The sequence below is a fragment of the Gymnodraco acuticeps genome, unplaced genomic scaffold, assembly GCF_902827175.1.
Source record: "Gymnodraco acuticeps unplaced genomic scaffold, fGymAcu1.1, whole genome shotgun sequence".
Lineage (NCBI taxonomy): Eukaryota > Metazoa > Chordata > Actinopteri > Perciformes > Bathydraconidae > Gymnodraco > Gymnodraco acuticeps.
The window spans coordinates 752,823-779,056 of NW_022990838.1; the positions used below are offsets into that span (position 1 = coordinate 752,823).

A 26,234-nucleotide genomic window follows, 5' to 3' on the forward strand; every position below is an offset into this window, starting at 1 on the left:
AAAATACCTGCAGGATTGTCCCTCATGCTGATTACTCTCTGTTACTGCATATCCCTTGTTCTTGTATAAAGGTCATGAAAATGGTGTGAGATAGGGACAGGGATAAAGGGAAGTGGAGGGTTTCAATGTATACTGTTCCGTTCTTGCAAACCTTCAATACTCCCTGTCATTACAAGTATATATTATTGTAACTGGTAACATTTTCTTAACTATCTTCTAACTAAAGAATTGCAACAAAAAAAAAGAAAAAAAATCTAAATAGATGATGATCAGAAATGTTGAAAATATGAGGTAAAACGGGTAAAACGCTACCATTGCATGTTGCCTACACATGTCTTTTACACTGCATATAAGTGCATGTATTTTATATTCAATTGGTTTCGTTCATGTAAAATACTTGCACCTATAGCAGATTCTGAAGATATTTTCATTTGGTACTATATTTAGTAATCTTTTTTTTAAATGAAATACTAATATAAGGCCGACCCTTTAAGGTCAGGCCCATTCATCACAGTTAGTATAAAGACTGTCTTATAATGCTGAGTAACGGCTGTGTTTGTAGATATGTTCTTTAGGACAGTCCGAGTTAGGCGGGACAGGGCAGTTACCATGGTAACCCACTCCCTAGTTGGGCTGTGGGTGTGAGCCCTGCTGCAGGCGCAGATAAAGATGGAGGTGGGACTATCTGGGTGGTTTGTCTGTTTATCTGCTGCACAAACGCTCCACACATCTCCACTGTGCGCTCAGATAAGAGTTTCATTCTGCAGCACGTGTGGAGGCAGGAAGCTGCTCTGATGCAACAGTTTAATATCAAACAACTGCTGCTGTTTTGTGAAGGGGAGAGAGCTTTTCTTAAACAATTAAATGTAATCTTGATGCCATTACATCATGTAGTCAGTGTGTTCTCCATCCTCCATGTGGCCTCCACATGTTTCCAGCTGAGTCACTGTTACAATATTCACATAGATACGTTGTATACCTCTGCCATGCAGTGTTGGAAAGTAACTAAGTACATTTAGTACTGTTCTTAAGTACATTTATGAGGTTCACATACTTTACTTGAGTATTTCTATTTTATGCTACTTTATACTTCTACTCTCCACTACATTTTGGCAGCAAATATTTGACTTTTTACTTCACTACATTTATTTACAACATTAGTTTGTTACTTTTGCTGGTTCAAACTATTATTACAGAAAATAAATCAACAAGTACATTATGATGTACTATTATGGAAGCAGTATAAAAACATAATTTTATATATATTATATTTAAACAAGATAAGTGTTTTATGTCTCTAACTGTGGGATCTTGCATGCAGTACTTTTACCTGTAACAGAGTTATTTTACATTATTGTATGAGTATTTGTATTTCTTTCACCCAGGAAGATAAGTTGCCTCATCAAAGAAAGTAAGTGTATGATAATGGAAACATGTAGGCATTGTGCACCAGTGAACAACATGTGTACAGACCAAATCAAATTCTCAATGTTTTTTCAAGGCATGATTACCTGAAAAACAAAGTTATAAGTACCTTGTGATCAGTTCTATTACTTCATTTATCATTACAATTCTTATTTGTAATAAAGTAGTGAACCTGGTATTTTTTATGGTTGATATTTCTTAGCAGCAGTAGTGTTTGGGGTCCTCCGTTAGTATTTGTGATGACTGCCCTCTGCAGGATGAATATTAACTGTCTTTAGGAGGGTTGCTGACCCTCAGTTTGTCACTATTTTATGTCCAATAAGAGCCAGACAGCGAGTCAACCAGGAAGTGGTATAACGTTTATTATAGGGCAAAACGGCAAAAACACACACAGAGTAACATGAACACGTGCTTGAAATGCCATGCTGGATCAGTTCTCCAAAAGGCCAGTGGAGCATGAGAAGCCACAATACCATTTTAACAAAGATGATTTACAGACGACAGACGGACGTGTGTCAGATGAAGAGTTAAGGCGTAGGTCTTTAAGTGTTTGGTCTTTCACCATCCTCCTCTAAAATGCCACTCGGCAATAGAAATGTGACTATTCTGATTAGATAAAGAAATTATACATTTTGGCACACGATATAATGGCCAAAACATTATCTGGTCAATACTACATTTATATGTATCATCTAACTAGATACATATCTGTGTTCCTTTGTACATTTGCAGTACAGAATGTTGAAAAGTACATAAAACAGAGAAAGGTAGAAACAGCTGAACATCATATGCATAATACATACGTTTGTTTTACAGTACATTCACGATAGAATATCCCATTAGAAATTTACAGTTTACGATAAATAGCGAACAAACTGCTCATTGAAGTATGAATGACCTCTTCATTATTTAACAAAGGCACTGGGTACAGAAACAAAAATGTACTTTCTTAATGGAATAAGCGTTACATATAATGATAAAGTTGTTAATTTGGATGCTTTAACCTTTGCCCAACAAACACACAGTTTTGAATAAACTAAAAATATATAAAGACACAATGGGAGTGACCACTCAGAATGTCAGACTTTCTGCATAACTTCCCATACATGTATTCAAAAATAAAGATGACAATATGTTTATTATCTATATTGAAGCAGGTTGTAAAATGATATTTTGCTGTAAACGTCTGGCTGCAGTTTGGAAATGGGACAGTATGATCATGTGATCTTGGTCAGGTTTATGGATATTAGATGCTGCGTATCGCTTGCTAAAAGCTAAATGACGGTACAGAGTTTACACACCGACAGGTTAATATTATAATATCTACGGTAAGCCAGGCAGCGTTTTACCAACATTTACAGCAGGGATAATAGTTGCAGAAACACATGAGAACCAGGCAGAGTAAATATACAATTCAAAACAGACATGTTCTCAGACCAAACAAGCCACAAGCCTCGTGTTTATTCACAGAAAATGAAGAAAATGGCGTGACTATAATAACTTTTAAACAGTCAGTGGCAAAAACAAAACATAACAAATTGTCACAGATTCTGTAAAGTGGTTCATCATCATTCACGATGTGATTAATCCGAAGCAAAACACGTAAAAAAAATAAAAAGGTTAGCCTTATTTACTTGCAAGCTGATTGAAAGATGTCAAAGAAAATGCAGAGTGTGATATAAAAAATAAAAGGTTAAAACGTACAGGCAGCAACAACTGGCTCACTAATCCTGAGACTCTCCTGCCATCTAGAGGTGGAAACTGGGTGCACACTGTGCTTCGAGTGATGATGCAACACTGAAACAATTTAGGCATTTCACAACTTAGCATTACAATTATTGTAACAGACTATATGGAGGAATTAGATTAACCTTATTAGAAAGGGAAAAAAGTTTAATTTGCAAAAAAAAGGCCATTACCCTGTCTGCTCGACATTACATTTACCAAACTGAACACCGCCCCATTAGCGTGTTTACTGATCACATGCTTATCTTCCAACTTCATGACACTTTTATCTCCTGCTTTATCATCACATTGTGGGTGTAGGTCAGATAAGCGACACAGTGGCAACAAAGAGGCGAGGGGTCACTGTTTAGAGTTACAAAACGTGACATTCGGGGAAACCACAAAATAAAATGATTTAAAGCTCAGACTCCAGGGCTAGTCTTCTAAGTATGGCTTTGTGTTAAATCTGTATACAAATATGCGAAAGTAGACACAGTAGTTAGTAAAAGCAGAAGTTATGAGAACAGGGAGCAATACTAAAACATCATCCATCTATATAAGACAGTGATATACTTTGATATAAACCCAACTAAAGCCAAACCACCGTCCTAAGGTTTGGGCACTTGAGTGGTGAACAGGCACTGTACATCGGAAAGAGGAGACGGGCAACATGACGCGAGGTAAGAATTATCATACAAGTGATCCAAATATGACTGCAAAAATATTACAATCACAGTGGGTGGAGATCTAGCGACCATTAAATGTAACAGAGGTTTGGTAATCCATCAATTCTCTCAGAGTAAGAGTTAATTATCTAGAAGAAATACGAGTTTTAAAAGCAAAAGAGGGAATTAAAGCTGCCTATTCCACAGCGGGCTCAGTCTACTACTAGCTAATTCACTGATTGAGGATGAAAACACCCGACTGGGAAGTGGAGCACTCCAAGAAGACAATATTCAGATTTGGCCTTAAAGTTTTGGACTCTTTCCTTCAACTACAACTGAAACTGTGGATTTTCTCCTTCTTAAAATAATGTTTAAATCCACCACATTGAAAGTGGGCCAACTCACATCCATGTCTCCTTTAAAAGCATCTGTTTCGGAGGACATGTACGACTGAACAGGATTGCAGCATATAATCCTAGCTATCTAGTGCAGTGTGATAATAATAATCAACATGTCTAAAAACTAAAATCAAAAACAAAAGAAGATACATAGTTGGTCCTATAGAAGTTAAGGCCCCAGCTTTTTGTTGTATTCTTTAGAAAATTAATAACCTCTTAAAAATATTTAAAAAAAACTCTTGGTTGGCGTCAAGTGTTTCTGGTCAAAAGGCAGTTGCATAAGGGGTCAGAGGCTGACAAAACTCTTTTCATGCTTGAGGCAGATAAATGTCAGAAGGTTGGGAGTCTCTGGCCTGATTCCTCAGATGGCAGTTTGGCTCTGCGGGTTCATCAACTTCTGCAGCATCGGGATCTGTGGGAACAGAGGACGGGGGGGAAAGAGGAGTAAATAAAAAAGGCCTTATAATGCCTAACAAGACAAAGTGGAACCAGAAACATCCTCCCTGTTGTACTCAACAACCAGCCCGTAGAAGAGCCGGAGCATTTAAAGTGTATGGGCACGATAAGTGATCAGACACTGACTTTTATTGAAAACTCAATTTGAAGATTTGAGTGCAAAGAGCAAGAACAAGGTCTAAGGATTGTTAAAGGGGCCATATTACGCTCATTTTCAGGTTCATATTTGTATTTGTTATGTCTCTACTGTGACATGTCTCCATGCTTTAATGTCCAAAGGTCTTTATTCCCCTCATACTGCCTGTGCTAAAGCTCCTCTTTTCACCCTCTGTCTGAAACCAGAGCCCAGTCTGCTCCGATTGGTTAGCTGGCTGGCTCGTTTGTGATTGGTACACCGATTAAGAGATGTCCCTCTCCTTAGCCTATCACGTACAATGTGTGGAAGCACTAACCAATTGAAGTGCCTGTTTTACATAGTAATTTAATTGTGTTACGTAAATAAAATAAGGAGTCCAATGGAGGCGTTTCAAGAGGGGGGGGAGAAAACTCGCACTGGATGCAACACAGGGATTTTATTACAAAAGCCTATACAAACACACTACAGGAGAGGGAAAACGCTCATTCCCTCTCAGCTGTTGTAATTATGTTTTATTCTACAATATATTCTCTTAAATATTTAGACTGACAACATTTTCATGGCTGCTTTTTATTCCTTTTTGTTGTTGAAGAAGAATAACCGCTGACATTTTCCAGCATAATCATAAGACATATTGTAGAGCTGCCACTGGAGATAAAAGGTCTGGGGCCTCATTTATAACGCCGTGCGTAGGATTCACGTGGGAAGGTTGCTTACGTAGTAGAAATCCAAAAAATAGGTACAGAAATGTTCCGACATTTTCCGATTCACCAAACATTGCGTACCGGCGAGGGAAGTGCGGACAGCACTTCCTACGCCGGTTTCCCTTTATAAATCACAATCGACTCGAAATGCGGTGCAGCTTTTGCGGGCTTCACGTAACGCCCATTCATTCATTCATTCATTCATTCATTCATTCTGACTTTATGAAGAAGATCGCAGGAAATGACGACAGAACAGCTAAAAAAGACATCTCACACCGTGTCAGATTTTGGTTATTTTGGGGAGGTCGAGATAAATCATATTGTTTGGTGGATGCAGTTTGAACCAGAGTAACAGCATGGAGGTCGCATCGTCACCAAAATAAAGAAATAAGTGGTCCGATAAAGGTTCATGACAAAATAAATACACATAGCCTTCCTCAGGCAGTGTGTTTGTACCGGGGACAGGAGACACCCCCTTGATGAGAAACTGTAAGAAATGATCGGGGAATCCCTCCGGAGTGGAGTCATGACGACTGGATCTGAATTATGTTTTTGTATTTGGTGGTTTGTGTCCCAGCTGTCGATCAGCTTTGCGCAGCGTCTCCACTGCAGCCTGTGCATCTCATTTTATAAATCGCAAACATTGCGTAGAAACTGGCGTACGCCATTTTTTGAGCGTATATCCCTTTATAAATGAGGCCCCTGATGATATGGAGCAGTGCCTCACCTTAGTCAGATCCACCCCGGTGAGGGCGTTGACGGAGACGGGGAGTTCAGCTAACAGCCGGTTCAGCTCTCCGGTCACACGGCTGCCCTCTCCACTCAGGATGACAATCTCGCCGGTCTTAGCAAGCGGCGCAGCCACCGCACTGGCAATCTGGTAAAACACAAGAGCATCTGTTACTTCACTGATAAAACACTCTTCATATTACCATACATGACAGGAATTGACATGAACATATTTATTCTTTATTCACAAAAAAACATGGGAGTTTTGTCCAGTTTTCTCCTCGCCAATATGTGACACCAAGTCATCAGGCCTTACCAGTGAAATGCTTTTAAAAAACACCATGTTGAGAAAGTGTGGGAGAGTAGCATTACCCTAAATGTGAAACATAAATACTAGCATCTGTAAGGCGGAAGGGTTACTTGGTTTTTAATAAGCCAGGCATGTTAGGGCAACATGAGAAAATGTAGGTTTTGGAAGTATTAACTATTGGAAGTTTTTCTCTTCACATGGACTTGTTTTTTACATAAGGACATGACAACTGCACTATGTTTAATGCAGTTGATTTATAATGTAATACTATTTCAATAATTCTGACTCCTATACCATGTCAATAATACATTTGTAGCCAAAACACAGACAGTCAGACACTTAAGGACAGAAATGTCACCATTAAATACACCATTTTGATCTACCGCCGGGATCATTACATCAGGCGTTTTATTATATAAGGCTTTCAATTTGGATCCCTGGCTTTGGATTTCCCTATAGGGCAATTACAAGTTATAACTGTGAAAAGATAACTATAAAAAAAAATGGCATTATTTCAACGAATGCGCAATTAAAGGGATAATATTCTGAACATTTCGGAAATAATGATGTGTTTGTCCTTTTGATCATAGTATGGCTGAAGATAGACAGAAAAGGGGAGAACATGCAGTGAAGGAATAAGGATTCAGTCTTAGTGCATAGGGCACTCTCTAAAAGCTAATGACATCAAGGCAAATTACAATAAAGGGATGCACAATGGTCAATCAACCAACTATGATTATGTCTGAAAGAATGTGTTTAATTGTTATTGTAAGGGAAAAAAGATTTTTTAAGAACACACTGACGACTTTGGTGCCAAACCTCTGGTGGTGAAGACGTTGGGTAAACAGACCAATAAACCAGACTTCACAGATGTTTTTACACCAGTGGAGTTAAACTGAATATCACCCACCAAGGGCAGAGCCTCCAGCACTAGGGCCGTCTTGGCAGCCTCTCCGTACTGCTGGTAGGCTTCAGCCTTCAGCTTCATCCTCAAAGCCTCCGCCTTTCCAATTACTTCAATGGAAGAGGCCTCTGCTTCACCGATGAGGCGGATCTTGTCGGCCTCTGCCTGCGCCGTCAGCACCGCCTTTATCCTGGGGTTAGGGATGGAGAAGGACTGTTAGTGTTTACTGTCAGCAGTCAGTCGAGTACAGGTACATTTAAAATAGAGTTTGGCCCAGTCATACTGCTTTGCTTATTGTGCTGAAACAGCATCACAAAACCTGAGTAACCTAAACATGTAGTTATTGTGTAGCATTGTGAGAAAGCGTTTTTGAATCTTCTGTTCAAAATGTTGGTAGAGGGGCTGTAGCTTTAATGGCCAATATCATTTCCTTTCTATTTGTAACTGTTTTAAACTAATTTGATTGGTTTTCAGGATAAGGGAGATTAAGAAAGCAAAATAATTTCATGATTGTGTGCCATTAAATCCAAATAGGGTCCTCAAATCCAGTAGATCCAGCATGTGTTGTAGCTACATTGTTTCTCTTGTTTTGAGTAACTGTGGTAAAATAAATGCCAACAACTTAACTGCACAATTAGTCTGGTGGCTTTGAGAGTATAGATAAGTACTCCAGTTAATAGTGCTTCAGTTCCTAACTCAGATATGTCTCTTTGACTAAAATACATTAAATATAGTGTACTCTTAAACTAGGAGCGAAAGTTTTTTAAAAGGGGCTAAAATCTATTTTTGCTGCTGCCCCTGTTTACAGCAGTATAGTCACACTGAAGTTTGTGCCATCAGCCATCTACTGTTGCTAATACAATGACTATGGATAACTACCTGATATAACCCAACTTCAATACATTCGAACTATCCCTTTAAATGATAAGGAGTGTATGCATTGTGGAAGAGGACCTGTGTGGGAGCCACTCACTTGCGTCCCTCAGCCAGCTGCTGCATCTTGTAAGCCTCGGCCTCTGCGGGTCTCTTCACCGTGGCGGTGAGCTCCTTTTCCGTGCGGGTGATCTCCTTATCCTCGATGACGATCTGCTTCTTCCTCTGCACCACCTCAATTTCAATCTCCTCCAGACGGATCTTCTGCTGCTCCTTGGCCGCCTGCAGCTCGTACGCCAGCTGAGCCTCTGCTTTCTAAAGGGACCGGAGGTTTTACATCAATACTTACATATAACTCACAACATTTGGCAAAACAAATCTAAACCATACAACTCTTTACCTTCGTGTTCACTTCCTGATTGAAGGACGCTTTCTGCATTTCTAGCTCTCGTTTGGAGTCGGCCATCTTTGTGTCGGCTAAGAACTTGACATCCATCATTTCTCTCTTGCACTCGGCTTCCTGTAAGAGACACATAATGAGATGGAGATGGATTAGGAGGAGTTTGTTGGTTTGATAGCTATTAAGAGAATGGAAGTTTTTGTAATGGCTTTGTGGCTTTCATTTAATCTGAAAGCTCCTCTTACCCTGATGCCAGCGTCTCTCTCTGCCTCTGCCACTCCGATGTCTGCATCCCTCTGTACTGCGGCTGTCTGCGTTTTGCCCAGTGAACTCAGGTAGTCCACTTTATCATACACATCCTGTGAGGAACATATATGGAAGTGGTTAAATACTTCTCAAATTACAAGCAGAGGCTGAATAGATGAAAGCAAAGTGAATTGATGTGTTTCACCTTGATGGTGAAGCTGAGGATCTCGATTCCCATGCGGCCGACATCCGGTGATGCCACCTCTCGCACCAGAGAAGCAAATGTATCTCTGTCCTGGTAAATCTGCTCAACAGTGAGGGTACCTGAGGGATGGGAACGCCAGTTAGTGCCTTCCCTTTCATAGCTTCACAGCAGAGATGGACGTATATTTACACACGATCTGTACTTATCTACAATTGTGTGTTACTTTACCTGGGTCTTTTCTTTTGATGCCACTTCTACTTTACTTTATTACTACATTTTAGGGGGGAAACCTTTTTTTTACAACATTTCTCTGCCAGCTTTAGATACTTTACAGATCAAGAATTGTGTACAGAAAATGTACAGTGTTTTACTATAACAGAAACTTTTTGGCCAAATGTCCTTTTTCATTTAGTTTGAAGTCAAGATTGTTGGATACAAAAAACCTCCCTGAAGGTGTCACTGGATATTTGTGATGGATGTTCTCCCTTATTTCAGAACATCTACAAACCAAAACAATTGATCAATTAATGGAGACATAATCAGTGGATGAATCTATAGTTTAAACTGGTAACTTCATTTAACAAAGTACCTGTTTTTACAGGTATTCATGACTAATATAATAATAATAATCTAATGATATACAAAATAGTATGATGATCACATGGGGCATTTTTTGCATTGAGTACTTTTACTGTACTTTCAATACTTTAAGTACATTTTCTTGATTAAACTAACATACTTTTACTCAAGTAACATTTTTCAATGCATGACTTTTATGCAAATTTAGTACATTGACAAACGTATAATGTCATGTGACATTGTCCTAATTTTTATCTTTTATATATCCTTTATTTAACCAGGTAAAAGACTCATTGAGAATAAAATCTCTTTTCCAAGAGTGAGCTGGCCAAGAAGGGCAGCATGAACAAAGTTACAACAGATAAAACACAGACAAGACAGGCAGACAAATACAGCTGTAAAACACAAATAAAATGGCACATTAGCCATAATGCGAAACAAAAACAAACTATTAAAAATCATAAAAAACTCACTCACATCTCACATCTACCAATGGTGTCGGGTTCTCTGTCCTTTAAGATGGCCCTGAAGTCCCCCATAGCGATTCAATCTTCTAACCAGTTGGGCTACAGTTCATGACAGCTTTTACACTTCATAGTTCAAACACCTGCTAGTCTGACCCTGAGGAAGTTATACATTATCTGTCCCCTCTGTCACGAACCTTGGAGTGACCTTCAATAGCGCTTTTAAATTTGATAAGCAGGTCAGCCGCGTAGTCAAAACCTGCTTTTTTAAAATACGACTATTGGCCAAGAACAAGTCGTTTTTATCTTTTAAAGACCTGGAAAGTGTTATTAACGCCTTTGTTACCTCGAGGTTGGATTACTGCAACGCTCTGTACATGGGGCGTGGTACCAGGCGTCAATTAAACGTCTGCAGCTAGTGCAGAACGCAGCTGCACGTCTACTCACTGGCACATCTACTCACTGGCACATCACCCCAATTCTGGCCTCACTGCACTGGCTTCCAATTCGGTTCAGAATTGATTTTAAACTCCTTTTATTTGTTTTTAAAGCACTAAATGGGCTGGCTCCTGCCTAGCCTAACTCCTCCATCGCTACACCCCAGCCAGAGCTTTAAGGTCTGCTGACCAGCTGCTGCTGGTAGTGCCCAAGACCAGGCTTAAAACTCGAGGGCATCGAGCCTTTGCAGCAGCTGTCCCCAGGCTCTGGAATAGTCTGCCCCTCCATGTGAGGTCGACCCAGACCCTAGGGGTTTTTAAATCTACGCTTAAAAACACACTTCTTCTCCCTGGCCTTTTAGTCAGAGCGGAGCACGACTCCTGACTTTTCCCTGTGTTTTCTATATATCTGTTGTAATTTATTGTCTTTTATTATGAATGTAGTAATGTATTTTTAAGTGATTGTAGTATTTATTACATGTACAGCACTTTGGCCCGACCAAAAATCGCTTTTAAAATGTGGTTTATAAATAAATTTTTATTTGATTATCCGCTTCCAACAGAGATTTATTTAAATTAAATAAAGCAACAGCCTGCCATTGAGATGATTGTGATGTTTGTCTTCAGTGCTATTCTGTCTCCTTGGGTTCAAGCTGATCAAATTGACCTTACTGCTCAATAATGCCACACCTGCCAACACTCATTGTGAGTTCAAGTCAAGCACATGTAGCATTAGTTAAATAAGCCCAGGGCTAACAGCCAAACCAGGAACTAAAGCTATTTAGTGCATTTTCCCCCACAACCAACTTTCTGGTGAAACTGCGTCACACTGTGACCTCAGCCATTTACAATCTTTGCCTTGCGAAATGTGTTAATTATGTCTTTCATTGGTGGTTTACATGTTTTGGCACTCTTGTAGGAGAAATCCTTAAAATGTGGGATTTTAGCCTTTGCAGTCCATTTACATGCACAAAAGCCTATGTGCCACACTACAGCAACATGAAAACCCCCAAAAAGCATAATAGGGCCTCTTTAAGATGAGACTAAGAAAATCAATATATATTGTCCGCATTTGTTGGAAAAACTCAATATTAAACAGTGAGAAATCACTACGGAGAGACTACCCACCAAGGATGGCACGCAGGTGACCCTCGAGGGTCTGCAGGATCACACTCTTGATCTCCACCACTGACTTCCCCAGGAACTGTTCGCAGGCGTAACCCAGCAGCTCGTTCTCTGTCATCACTTTCACCTGGTGTCAACGAGGACAAAGAGTCAGCTGAACACACATCCACAAACACAAATACAGACAACGTCATGTGGGTGTGGCACTCGTGAGAACATGTACTAGCTTTGTGGTGTCATCTTATAATCTCTATCTAGTCGAATCAATAAACACATATCATTCTTTATAACTCTTATACTGTCAGTAATGTGAGGAAAACAAGTACAAAAATAAAGCATGACGTGACAACAATCTTACACAGCCTGTAATGCAATAGAGCAATGGATGGATGCATAAAGGCCTTTGTGTAAAAGTGCATCAAATTGGGTCATGCATCCTTGCTATTGACTTGGCTGTGTATTGATGAACCGATATAATTCTGATATATACACTGACACAGGAAAAAGCACTAAATAAACAGCCCTGGGTGGCAGGTGCTGGGATGGAGGCCTGCATACACTAAGGGATGATCACATTATTTCTGTTACAACTCCAGTGCAAAGTTCTTCTCAAATTAGGGTTGTAACGGTTTACAGCAACATCATAAGAGTTGTATAGTTGACTTCACTTTAACAGTAGAGACATATGGTCTAATGCTCTTGATAAATGATAGATGTATGTGTAACCAATAGCAGAAGATGCAGACAATTTGACCCTCAATGCCGTTATGACGAGGCTCATGATAACAGGCATGTACTTATATAATAAATCACTTCTCTAAAAATGGCACGATGCAAGTGGATATATTTCCTGCCACTTTCTGTGACCGGATAATTACCCTGAAACCAACATCTAAATGCCAATCGAGATAATTACTGTATTTCTCTATTACATCTTAATAACGGGATCATTTACAGGAAATGCCATCAGTGGGATCATTTACAACAAATTAAACAAAATAAATCAATTGCATGAACCTGAGGTTTACAATATAAAAACAAGGACATTCAGTGATAACAGAAGTCACGTATACAGGCAGGAAAGGAACAAAATGGTGTAAGACGGGAGGTTTTGGGTCATATTGTACTCCACTGGAACTGGAAGAAAAGAGAGTGAGCTGGGTCCTTAGGCGAGAGGTCTGCACATGGTTTTTGCAACATGCACTCATAACAGGAATGAGGGCAACACAAAGTCAGTCAAGATGGACGTCATTCCAAGGAAACACATGTCTGAAAACAGAAAAGGGCTGCAGGCCAGCCAGCTGCACACAAACTAACACACACACGCGAGCTCAGACACACAGCAGGGGGAGCCGTGCCGCAGCCGAGACTGGTGTGCAAGGGAATTCCTTCCATTTAACCCCTGACCCTATCCCCCCCCTTCCTAATCCCCTCGTGACACCACCCTTCCTCCTGCCTTCTAACGCACAGCTCATTCAAGATACAAAAACTTAAAATAAAAGACAGGAAATGTATATAAAAAAAATAATGGCGTCTACACTCCTGACAACTACTCCCTCAACGTTTTTTTCCTGTTCCTTTTTGTGTTTTAAAAAAAGTGAGTTCTCTTTTTGGGTCATCTACAATCGACAGGATTTTAGAAAGACAAAAATACTACCAAAATTGTGAAGCAAAACATGATTATAGTGCAAGAGTGTAATTGATATCCACCTAACATAGTTCAAACTAAATTCTTAATTAACTTTCAAGTTTATTCTACTTTGTGTCTCTTAATCAAATACAGCACGTGTCTTTTTAACTTTACAACCACACACATGCTCCTGTTGCCATGGGAGACACACACCCCATGTCTTTGGTCTAGGTTGGACCAATCAAACGACGGGCCTCTCTGTGAAGTAAACTGTGTGAGAGGGCCGTTCAGCTCCCTACAGTGGGCTCATTGTCAGCAGGCATGCAGGACAACACAGAGGAGAGGAACACTGGCATGAGTGTGGTAAAAATACAGAACAGATAACGAGACACCAACTTCTTTCAGAGGCAAAAGGAAATACTAGCATGCCAGACAAAAAAAAAGGGAAATGAATATGAGCGTAAGATCATTCGCAAACAGAAATGCAGAAAATAGTGTGTACATTATGTTTTTCAGTGGAAAATTCACCATCAAAATATTTCACTTTTTATGTATGTTAGTAGCTCAAACACTTTAACTGATTTAGGAAATGACTCAAGGGACAACAGTCCCACCGTAGAAATATTTAAAGTAAAGGTTTTGTCCTTGAACTACTTTTAATAATTACTTTCTATATCTTTTTCAAACTACTTTCTGTTGATATGATGGAAGATTACATAGGGTCAAGATGTGAAGGACAATTCATTAGAGTGCTAATGTTAATATAAGAAATATAATAATTACTGTGATAAATGCAATGATGTACTATTTAATTACATTTTAGAATCCAATTCCTCAGTAATAGAATGGCGATTCTTTAAAATGTTGGTGCCGCAAAGGATTGTGAGATATCTTCATTTCCTTTTCTTCGGTAAAGAACGGTCCTGTTTTGAATATCTTTGTAATAATATATGCTTTAAACACAGTATATCATTTGTCACGTATCTAGTGTCCATTACTTTATGCTGCTCACTTTTATTGTGTACTATGTGTGGAGTATATAAAATCAAGTTTTATTTTTTTTTAAGGTGGAATTTTCTCACACATCTCAGGTTGAAAAACAACAAAAAAGGTTTTGGCACTGAACAGGATCAAACAAACACAGCAGACAATGAAAACAAAAGTTTCAGGTTGATATTAAAATGCACATCAAGCTCTACACAGACCCCTTTCTCCTGCCACACTAGGACCAGGTTCAGACTGAATATATCCCGCTAGGGGGCTGACCAAATGCTAAACCAGGAAGCCTGGTTTGAAGGCTTTTCACTCTGTGCGAGGGTCACTCTGAATGCAGGCTTAGTCAGGTGAGTTAATGCTAGGTGTATTATGCCCAAATATGAGGGTAAATCATCCAGACAACCATTTGACTCAAACTGTATTTTGCTTAGTGCCATTAGGCCTGTGTCCAAATAGCACTTTTTATTTGTTTTGTTTCTATGAACATGCTATCTCAACAACGTATCACCTCTGCTATATGACAGACTGGCATTGCCCATTTGGATTTTCTCTGTTTTGCAACTAAATATTTGTTTGACGTTGTTTTTTTACTTTGAGGAGCAACAAGAAGATGCTTGTTTTTACGAATGAGCTTCAACGTTCAATCTGACAGCCATAGAGCAAGGAAGTTAACCTGCGTACAGCGATAACAGTACAACACTCATGCGGCAGCAACAGTTGGTGTCTACCTGGCCAATCCGCTCAAAGAAATTATATTTTCAGTCTTTGTTATAGTAGGTTCTGTATGAAACATACTGTCCAACAGTATGTGTCATACTTTAGTTTAAGAGTCCTCCGTTTTATACAGTGGCGACACTGACACTTTTCTGACATATTTTTCACTTGAAGTGCTTGAGGAAAATGGCGTTGCCAAAAAAGAGGGGAAAAACCCTGGGTGCACACTGGCACTCAGAACAAGTCGCCACATGGACACAGGGCTTTAGTCAAAGATAGAAGTGTGCCTCTAAACTTGAGCCCTCTGTATTTATAAAACACCCGTGTTGTGATTATGGGGTGATGCCAGAGAAAGGGAGGTATGGGGTGGGGGATGTGTGGGTTAGTGGAGTCTGAACTGGTATTCCCAGAAAAGTGTAGTGATTTACCTGAGCCACCCCAGTGACAGTAAGAGCTACACCCTCCGCTGTCTCTACATCCTCACACTTGGGCTGCAGGGTCATAATCTCAAGCGTTATCCTGTTGAAGAATGTGGAAAAATAAAAAAAATAAAAATTGACATGTTCGGAGGGAAAGCAAAATGAAGGGAAGGGCCAGAACACAAGGAAAAAAACAGGACAAAGTGAAACCATTCACCCAAGGACTCCAGACCACCGACAACGGAGATAAATGAGATGCCATTGTCAATTCAAAATGTGAAGGATTTAGATTGTCATATTTTTCAGCTTTATTCCAAATTTGGATTTAAGATTGGATTGATCAAATTCTCTTTTTTTTGGCCATTTTTATAGCATTCATTTATTGACCCCGTTGCCAAATGTGACTTAGAGTTCAGCTTTATTGGCACAGCCCAAATAAGTGACAGCTGACTGTGTCCCCTCCCCTGCAGAAGAAAAAAGCAATGAAGATGAGAGAAGCAAACACATAGTTAGCTTGTTAGTTGAACCTTTTTCCTCAGTCTTCCTTTGTCCGCGAGCACCAGCAGCCACTGCTTTTTTTATGTTGAAATGCATTACCTGAGCCACCCCTGTCACATCCAAGGGAACACCCTCCGAGGTTTCGATATTCTCACAGCGACAGAGGATGGTCATAACCTCCAGAGACATTCTATGCAGGCAGGCAGGCCGGCGGGCGGGCGGGAATAGCAGAGGCAAAACAGTAAGTTGGACAACAGCTGTTAGGATTGTAAGTAACCAAGGTCAAGAGAGGGGGAGGAGGGAGAGGGTGAAGGACGACCTCCTGTTTTGCCGGTTTTAGCCCTGAAAGTTTTTTTTATGTGTGCCGCTGACACCTCATAGAAAATCTTCAGAGCTACAACATAGCTTCTCTTGTTTCTCTCCGTTAGTAACTGTTCCTATCAACTGGGGCAAAGAGCGAGATCAACTTATGAGAACTTGTGTTTAAAGAATTATTTAGTCAAGAGATATTTGTACGAAGATTACACAAGTCCTCTGAAAACAATCCTTATCGTTTCTTTTATAATTCAGCCCCTAGTTTTGCTGCTATAGGCTTAGACTGTCGGGGGACACCTTACTTCTTCCTTCTCTCTGACTCTACGGAGTCGTGGCTGATCCTGAGTCCTGATCTGAGTCCTGGACTTCGAGTCGTGGCTGAACCTGTCACTGTGGTCCTGCCTGACTCTCATCACACTACTTCCCTGATGGCTCCCACAGGATTGCTGACATCCTCGTGGATTCATCTTATTATTATAGACACATGCATTTCCAAACATTTGGACTACCTATATTGTAAAATGTATTATCTCTTTAATTTACACACGGCATCTATTGCACGTCTGTACGTCCTGGGAGAGGGATCCCTCCTCTGTTGCTCTCCCTGAGGTTTCTCCCATTTTTCCCTTTAAACTGTGGGTTTTCTCCAGAAGTTTTTCCTTGTACGATGTGAGGGTCTAAGGACAGAGGGCCTCGTATTGTCATACTGATATTCTGTACAAACTGTGAAGACCACTGAGACAAATGTAACATTTGTGATATTGGGCTATATAAATAAACATTGATTGATCTTTCACTTCAGTACTTGTGAGTTTAATTGTGCAAGTGATATGTTTCACAGCTGTTTTTTTTAAACAAATACCGACTCATTGTCAGAGTCAAAGACATTGGAGCTAAGAAGAGGAGAGTCTCTGGTTAACAGCTCCGCATGCGCCTCCCACTTCTTTCCAGGAGAATTGGATCAATGAGTCACAGGCCTGGACATTAAATTGATTACTGCATCATGAGCGGGAAGACACACAGCCTTCCCCCCGGTGTTTTTATAAAGCTGTCCTTGTGCACACACACAGGGCTTTTAGCTGAAGTGGCCAGCCCTCTCTGTTTCTAAAATCCAACATGTGCAATGTTGACTAAATTGCAGAATAGAATAATGCGAGAGAGACAGCCGGTCTCTAAATGGGGATTTTTTAAAATCCAGCCATGCATCAACTCTATTTTATCGTCTACCATTAAGTTTCCTAGCAACGGAACACAAAGTGGGAAATGGTTAACCTGAAGGAGACACGCTTGGGTTTAGACGGGGTGAGATCGACACCAGGCAAAGCAAAGCAGGTTAGCAAGAAGAAACAAAGAGACAAGCAGACCCCCAAATAATACATCGATTACAAACAGGAGGTCCAGCGACAAGCAATATTATCAAATTCATCAGGAAAACTGTAGGCTATCTTTTCACAGATGGTACAACTATATCAGGGGCTGTTACGCCACATGAAAGCGCATTATCTGTTGTTTCATTGCAATAAAGAAACTTCACTGACATGCAATCAGCAACTGTAAACAGTGCCACAACTCTGAGATCTCACAGGAATACATGGGGACATTTCTAAGTGGTTTTAAACTTTGTCTTAAAAATCACAAAAAACTGTCTGCAAGTCTATCTCCTTCTTTGAACTTTTGGTCTCCGTTTGAGTGTGGGAATTAGTTAGTTAGTTCTGTAAACATTATGTTTTTAACTTTCCCTGAACTGGCCATTATGTACCATCTGTTAATCTTTCCAGTGTTTTTCTCACAAGCTGGATTGTTGGAGCTGCTTTTAAAATCAACATACAGCATTGAGCCCTTTAGTAAACAATGTTTTAATTCTGAGGCCTCAGTTTACCATAAATAATGTGTTTCATCTCCACTGAACTGTGTAAGATCAGGAAAGTCATAATGAAAAATATATTTTTCAGGGTATCTGCAGAGACAAACTTAAAATACTGACATTTTAGGATGTATTTTCAAGACTGAAAACACAAAGTAGTAAACATTTGTTGTTTTCTAAGGATTTTATTGTCAACAAACTGCATACAAATACATATTTTACAGTAATTGTGTTGAACTATGATAATTGCTATGATGAACATGTCATCAAGTGCATCCATGTTAAATGTTATCGCTAGTTGTACTTAATTGATGGACAGAAACCCTTAGAACACTCAAAAGCAGGGTAAGAATATGAAGAAAATATTAATTGGTAAGGGACATACATTGTTATTGTTTTTGATCAAGCATATTAAAAGCAATATTTATGCATGGCAGGAGTTTTAAAATCTGGATAAGAAAGAATATTCTTTCAGACGTGTGAACCTGTTGTGAGGACCTGCAGATACCCTGTTCTAAAGAGCTTTCTGGCTCATCTTGTGAGCACTGCGCCACTTAAGACTGAATTGCTCTCAAAGGACATTTAAGCATTTTGGAGCCAGAGCGGAGAGGCCTTACCTCTGGATGTCAGAGATGAGCCACCAGGCCCAGGCCCAGCCTCCCACCACATATGTCTTCTGGTCTGAGCCACAGCAGCCACCTAGGAACAACAGAGAGAAAATGGACGTCACATGGTTATAAAATCAACACGGGAAAAGAAGAAAACAGGAGTAGCTTCAATTCATAAATGTCAGAATAAAAAAGGATGGAGTGGGCCAGAGAGTTGATTGATGTTGCTTACTTCAGACTTTAAAGCAACTATTAAGGGATTTATTTGCACTTGTTATGAAAATAACTGCGTGCACACAGCTTGGATAATAGCTGGGTTACAGCAGGCAAAATAGTAGATAACAGACTAGTTGTAACAAATGGATGGCTGGCAGATGTAACGAAGACACAACACAAACTTATTTCCAAGGCCAAGACAATTCAAAGAGTCAAACAAGATGCCTGGCTATCGGCTAAAACCTTTTTATACAGATATAATACCATCGGTTAACAGTCAAAATAAAACAACTAGATTGACATTTTTGGACATTCATAATATTCTTTGTGCACTCAAGTTAATTTAAATGAAACTAGAAATGATGTCTGCAGGTACAAAAAACATTTGTGTTCATACAGTTTATTGGAAGGAATAGATGTATATGCAACTGTAGCATAGAGCTATTGAGAAATGCATGTCAGACAGTGACCTAGTTAACATATTTTGCAAGTGCTTCTTAGGAAGTTGATCATGTGCAGTTCAGTCATAAAAACAAACCACCCTCACTCTCCAACCACAGTGATCGTTTCTCCTGTTACACTGGGAGCAGGCCCCTCCTCTCCGATTTCCGGTGCTGTCACTCTTTTGATTCGACACTACTGTCCCACTCAATCACTGGTGTGTTTCTGTTATCTACTGTGTAACAATACCTTTCTCTCCAGTCTGGCAAGAGAGATGTATAACACGTGTGCTGGTGTTGTCCATATCATGGGCCTACAAAAGGGTGTGATCTGAGTTACTGCAGGGAGAACGCCAAGTTAATGTTTGATCACAGTCAAATGAAGTCAACATTTTATTATCAATACTAAAATTGCAGCATTTTGTTAAAAAAATTACAACATTTACACAGCACTTGTTATAGTCTAACAAACCCTTTTTTCCATACATTACACCCGTTTTATTAACTACATGCACACCAGTGCAGAAACATCCCTATTCATGCTTTCATGTGCTAATACTAGGGTAACAAAGGGTCAGAAAATTGTCCAAGCGAAGTACATTATTGCACAATTTCAATATAATAAAGTGTACTTGTTAATAGTAAACGTATGTGGTAGATAATACACAGAAAAAAGCAGTACTGGGTCTTACTGCATGATTTTGTTAAAGTATGTGAAATTAATGGATAATGTCCTCTTATGATATGGTAAAATGTTTGTTTTTACCTGCATGTGACATAGTAAATACATGTTATTTGTTTTATTAAATAACCCCTATATTTTAATTTTATTCCAGTTATTTCCAGTCAAATCCAAGATAGTTTGTTACTCTCCAAAGACAGGACTGTAGGAATAATAGTAACAATATATTGTTGTGACAGTTGGACCATTTTCCAGATGTAGATGTAAAGAAAGAGTCTCAGTCAGACTCCGGCCACAGTCTGATCAATTAATCTGGAGACTTTAGTGTGACATTCCCAGCTGTCACATGTTAACTGACAGACCCATGAGGGGAGGAGCTGGACTATCTTTACTGACACATACTCCCCGACAACCAAACATTACAGCAAGACATGTTGATCCACGTCTCTCACTCTCACACGCTGCTGATGTGTTTGAACTAGGGCTGTCAGTCGATTAAAATATTTAATCGCGATTAATCGCACATTTTTGATCTGTTCTAAATGTACCTTAGAGGAATATTTTTCAAGTTTTTAATACTCTTATCAACATATGAGTGGACAAATATGCTTTATGCTAATGTTTATTATCATTTGAACAATGACAAATATTCTCATGAATATTAAACACAACAACCTCTGAACATTACAAATATTCTCCTCAGTTCAACCTGGAACCTCTCATACAATACAGTGTGTGTGTGTGTGTGTGTGTGTGTGTGTGTGTGTGTGTGTGTGTGTGTGTGTGTGTGTGTGTGTGTGTGTGTGTGTGTGTGTGTGTGTGTGTGCGCGCATTGGAGCTATGTGCAACTCAAGGCATATGCTCGAACGGGAGCTGCCTGGAGTGTACACTGGAGCGTGCTGACTTTTCGTACAATGTCCCACTGTCTGGCTTCCTGCATAAAGTCAAGTGCTCGGCGCAGTTGTGGCGAAATGTCGCTCCTCTGTTTTCATTTAAACAGCTCCGTATATCCGTTAGCGCAGCTAGCTAGCACCAGATGCTAACAACAACAATGCACGTAAGGTGTCTCTCTCTCGCTCGCTCGGGCCACACATACACACACCCTCCCGGTCCTCCAGATGGCCAGTCGGTGCCTGCCGGTGAGCGTGGAAGTGTGGTCTGCCACAAGCGGGCAGCAGGAGCGGGGCTGTCAGCATCAGCTTGTAGATGGTATTTTAAACTCGATGCGCTCTGAAACTACGGGGCGGCCGAGGAAAAAAAATACACATGCGTTAATCGCGTTAAAATAACTAGTGGCGTTAATTTTTTTTATTAACGCGTTAACTTGACAGCCCTAGTTTTAACATTTCCACCAACAGGGTTTCTATTAGAAGACTTGTTTGAGGGTCCTTCTGTGAAATGTCAAGTCTATAAAAGGATAAATCTCAATCTGACACAGTGGCCTCTATCACAGAAAATATTCTCCTGGTGTGTGACTGAACAATAGCGTACAGGAAACGGGAGCATTCCAATCCAACTTTATTTATATAGCACTTTAAAACCTCCAGACCAAAGTGCTGTACAGAGAGATACATAAAATATAAAATCACACAGCTCAACTCACAAAACATTAAATAAATACATTTAAAATAAAAGATACAAACACAAAACAAACCAGAATAAATGTAACAATTACAAAATAAAATGTGCAGAGCAGGAAAAGGGACAGACTACTTGGAATACTAAGCGATATTCTTACCCTAAACTCATAATGATGACCTACTGAGCTAGTCTGTCTTTATGTTGCAACATGTCTCTTGGTCTTGCCTGAAACTATTTAAAATCAGAGAACAAGAGGTGCTTGAATATATAAGTACTGACTTTTAAAACGAATATGTCATACTTTATTTGTATTTGTACCAGAGCCTCACCACGAGTAGAAAGTCTAGCATGAACATCTATGTTTGGACATGCTCTTTGACAACTTAATCTAACTCATACAATTTACAAATATTGTTTTAATTAAACCCACCTGACTCCTTCCAAATGCCATGGCCAACTAAAATGGTCACGAGCTGAGGTGCTATAGAAAATGCTTGGAGCAACACACCATAATAACCCCTGCCTACCAGCGGCATATCTGAGATTCCTGAGTGCATGGGTTGAGGGGGGAAGGATCCATGTGAATGAATGAGATGTAACCCACCGCTAAAACAAATCCAGTCATCTGGACTCTAGTTTCCATGATGCAGAGTTCTGATGAAGTAATACAAACATTATTCACAACATGCAAATGAGCAGGGTTATTTCTCATCTTTGCAGTTGTGCTTTGGCATCTAACCACGTGATTTCCTTTCGCATTTGTGGAATTACTGGAATCAGGATGTACAACTCACGCCCACTCACCTCTGCTCCCAATCTGAGTTCCTCTAGAACTGACATGCTCTTAAAAAGTGTGTTCACAATGGAAAATCCCAATGCTGGCTTTTATTTGTTTGTTAATCACAACTTTAAGACTGCCCTAACAGATCAGTTGCAGCCAACTGGAAATGTGTTATGCAAGACACTGCCAATACTACATTTTGATCCAAGGAAAGATTTTCTAAAAGAGGTAAAGCTCAGTATTTCCTAAAAGTCTTAGGTCCACCAGGGATCTACATCAGATCAATGGAGAATGCAGCAACATGACAAATAGCTTTCATTTTTCTACGACTTGGGAGCTTAACAATGAATGACACTTAATCAAATTGTTCTTATCCGCTGATTTGACTATCTGATGATTATAGTTCCTTCCAACATTGTAGATCATTTTGAATAAAAGAAAATCCAATGACAATCTGGGGTAACAAAACTTGGACACAAAGGGGGGCCCTTGCCTCTGTGTTTTTCAAAAAAAGGGGGGGGGGGGGGGCATGAGATTAAGAATGTTCTTATGTGACCGGTTTCAGGTCTGAGAAACATCAGCTGATGGTGTTTCCATTTTAATCTAATTATTTTAGCTGTATTCCTTCTGCGCCACAGAGCAAAAAGTGCCTACCTCACCACTGAAGAAAATCAAGACATTTAAATAACCTCATCTGCACAGCCTTTCCCTTGCCAGCCATATAATGACAAAATCACAACAAAATATCGAAATTAAAGCCGTTTCATGAGAAAATAGTGGGTAAGAAACAAACAAAAAACCCACATCCAATCTAATCCACTACGCACTAATTTGCAGAGACAACACTTGAACACGCATTACAGCAAAGGCAGGATAAACAAGATAAATAAAAGCATAGTAAACTGGTAGTATTACTATGAGAGAAAAACGGAATAAAACGGAGAAGAAACTCATAAACGTGTATACGATATAGCGGATAATACGACGCCCAAATACGATACATTTGTCCATTTGTTACACAGGGTAAACAGTGGGGGAGAAACTAGCATTTCTTATTACGGTGCAGACCTTTAACTGCTAAAGTACGTTATGTGGTCTTTTTTTTCACACGCAATGTTAGCTTCTTACATGCTGTTAAATAAAGATTGTAAGAAGGTTTTTAAAATGATTTCCAAGGATCTTCATTCGAATAAAGCATTTCATCACGCCTGGCAGGAAGAGCCCATGCTAGGGGCTACACATCGTTAAAAAAAAAATGTAATGTTACCTGAAACCACAAGGGCCTCGTTTGGTCCAACGGTGTGGCAGTTTCCCATTTTATCGACAGAAAAAGACGTGTATCCGAACCTACTCGAAGCTTACTATACTAATTTCACTTATAAACACTGTTTCCCCCGTTTTTTTCCACGAACTCCCAATTATCGATGATTTTTGTTTCAACTGGCGAGTCGTGTAATGATTGCACCAAGTCGACCGTGATAAGACTTAACGTTTCCGGTTTGGACTTCAAAATAAAAGTACGCTTACTGGACACGTTGTTTACATCTTTTATTTTGAAAGTCACACTGCCATACTTTTGTTCTTGTTTAACTGCGTCTTGACACCGCTGACCACACACTCCTCCCCTCTATTCTGCCCCTCCTCCACGGTGAGGGCATACGATACCATAATAATAAAATAGGCGTGGTTGTTTATATATCTTCTCACGAAAGTAACCTAAACAAGAGTCATTATTTGGCTCAAATAGACTTGTGCGTTTGGAAATGTAATGACTAAAGGCAAATAGGAGATGAAGGTTATAAGGTGTGCAAAGAAACATATAGGCTACAGTGTCTTGAAATATCAAACTTTAACACTTTCTTCTTTTTCTAAATAATAACAAAAAAATCTGAGAAAAATAATGGATATTCAAAGCAATGGGTATTGATTTTCTCCTTATCAAATGAGAGCATTCACAGTAGTACATCTGTACAATCACAACCTTTGACCTTTGTTACCAAAATGTTTGACAGGCTACAAACAAGGCGTGGCACACTCTCCCCCCTGAGGGATTCGCTTTTTGTCAACCCTATTATCAGAAAAGACCTGCATGACTACCTTCCAGGGAATATAAAACTTGAGAGAATGCCACTAATTGCATGTTGTGATGATGACAGGGGTAGGGTTAGGGTTAGGGTAATGTTGTGAATCGAGTGGCCTGTGTTCGTCGTCCATAACATACGCCTGCCCATACCATAACCCCACCACCACCATGGGCCACTCAATTCACAACATTACCCTAACCCTAACCCTACCCCTACACCTACCCCTAACCCTACCCCTCACACCAGATACTGACTGGTTTTCCGACCCCCCCAGACCCCCGCAATAAAGCAAAAATGCACGTTTCAGAGTGGCCTTTTATTGTGGCCAGCCTAAGGCACACCTGTGCAATAATCATGCCGTCTAATCAGCATCTTGATATGCCACACCTGTGAGGTGGGATGGATTATCTCGGCAAAGGAGAAGTGCTCACTATCACAGATTTGTTCAGATTTGTGAACAATATTTGAGAGAAATGGTTATTTTGTGTATTTAAAAAATGTTTTAGATCTTTGAGTTCATCTCATGAAAAATGGGAGCAAAAACAAAAGTGTTGCGTTTATATTTTTGTTCAGTGTATGATGAAGTGAATGTTGTCGCCCCATTTTAACCACAAAATATAATTGTATACAGTATGTCAATGTATTTATTCAATGTACATTGATATTGTAGTCAGAAGAAGGCAAGGCCAATTTATTTGTATTGCACATTTCATACACAGAGGCAGCTCAAGCTTGCTGTATATAAAGACGTTTTAGAAAGACACAAGTAGAAGTAAAAGTGCAAAAAAAAAGTTTTACATTAAGGATTTCAAAATGAAATAGGTAGGAATAGTAAGAAAGTATAAAAAAATTGCACTGTACACGAACACGTTAAATGCTGTATGGATGGATAGATTGTGATATCATTATTTCACCTAATAATTTGTATTTCCCCCAAATGCAAAAAGAGATGTTTAGTTTTCTCTCAAATGTCCACATGCACAATGAATAATTTATCCCTCATTATTAGTGATATGGGATACAGGAAACCAATAAATAGCCAACTGTAATGTGGATCTCATTGCAGAGCCAATAGGCTGATTTTATGAAAGCTAATTTGAAAGCTGCTGCTTTTTGTGTTTCCTCAGTGGTTACTTATTTAAAGAGCCCTCAGCCATATCTCAGCTTATCTTAAAGGTAATAGCTAAAGGAATGTGATTTGTTTGACATTGATGACCCCTGCTGAGGTTTGGGTTACAGAACACTTGTTGCGTATACAGTGTGTGTTATGTAACATAGCTTCTAGTCATAAATAACATGTCTTCTTTTGTCTTTATTGGAGAGCTTCAGATTTCCCATTGATGTAAATGCATTGGTGTTCCAGAGGCAGAGCTTGTGGAATCAATACAATGTAATAATATACAGTACAAAATGAAAGAATATATTTGTATGTGATTCAGTAGTTCAGTTTTGTCTAAAAAAGTTGCCTTTTCCTATCCAGCTTGGAGAGTTCACTCTATTAAAAAATATGTATTTGTTCTTCGAAAGAGTAAATAGTATACAGACATGTCTTGCTACCAAATAGGTGTAAAGAATGTAAACAATCAACTTTCAAAATATAAGTGTCAATAATTATTCCCACACAC

At 39.5% G+C, this 26,234-nt stretch overlaps 1 protein-coding gene across 2 annotated transcripts; it reads right to left on the minus strand.

Moving 5' to 3' along the window:
• Positions 1-1,770: 1,770 nt before the first annotated feature.
• Positions 1,771-24,023, minus strand: LOC117557244 (flotillin-2a). Of its 2 annotated transcripts, none has more exons than XM_034232975.1 (11): positions 23,793-24,023; positions 18,835-18,916; positions 15,550-15,640; positions 11,785-11,908; positions 9,177-9,295; positions 8,971-9,084; positions 8,726-8,845; positions 8,426-8,640; positions 7,459-7,642; positions 6,237-6,386; positions 1,771-4,625 (listed from the first exon to the last, which is right to left on the minus strand). In XM_034232975.1, the coding sequence occupies exons 1-11, from the start codon at positions 23,839-23,841 to the stop codon at positions 4,575-4,577; spliced, it is 1,299 nt and encodes a 432-aa protein (XP_034088866.1). In that variant the 5' UTR covers positions 23,842-24,023; the 3' UTR covers positions 1,771-4,574. The 2 variants fall into 2 exon arrangements, with proteins under 2 accessions (XP_034088866.1, XP_034088867.1); XM_034232976.1 differs by lacking the exon at positions 15,550-15,640 and adding an exon at positions 16,138-16,228.
• Between the last annotated feature and the right edge of the window lie 2,211 nt (positions 24,024-26,234).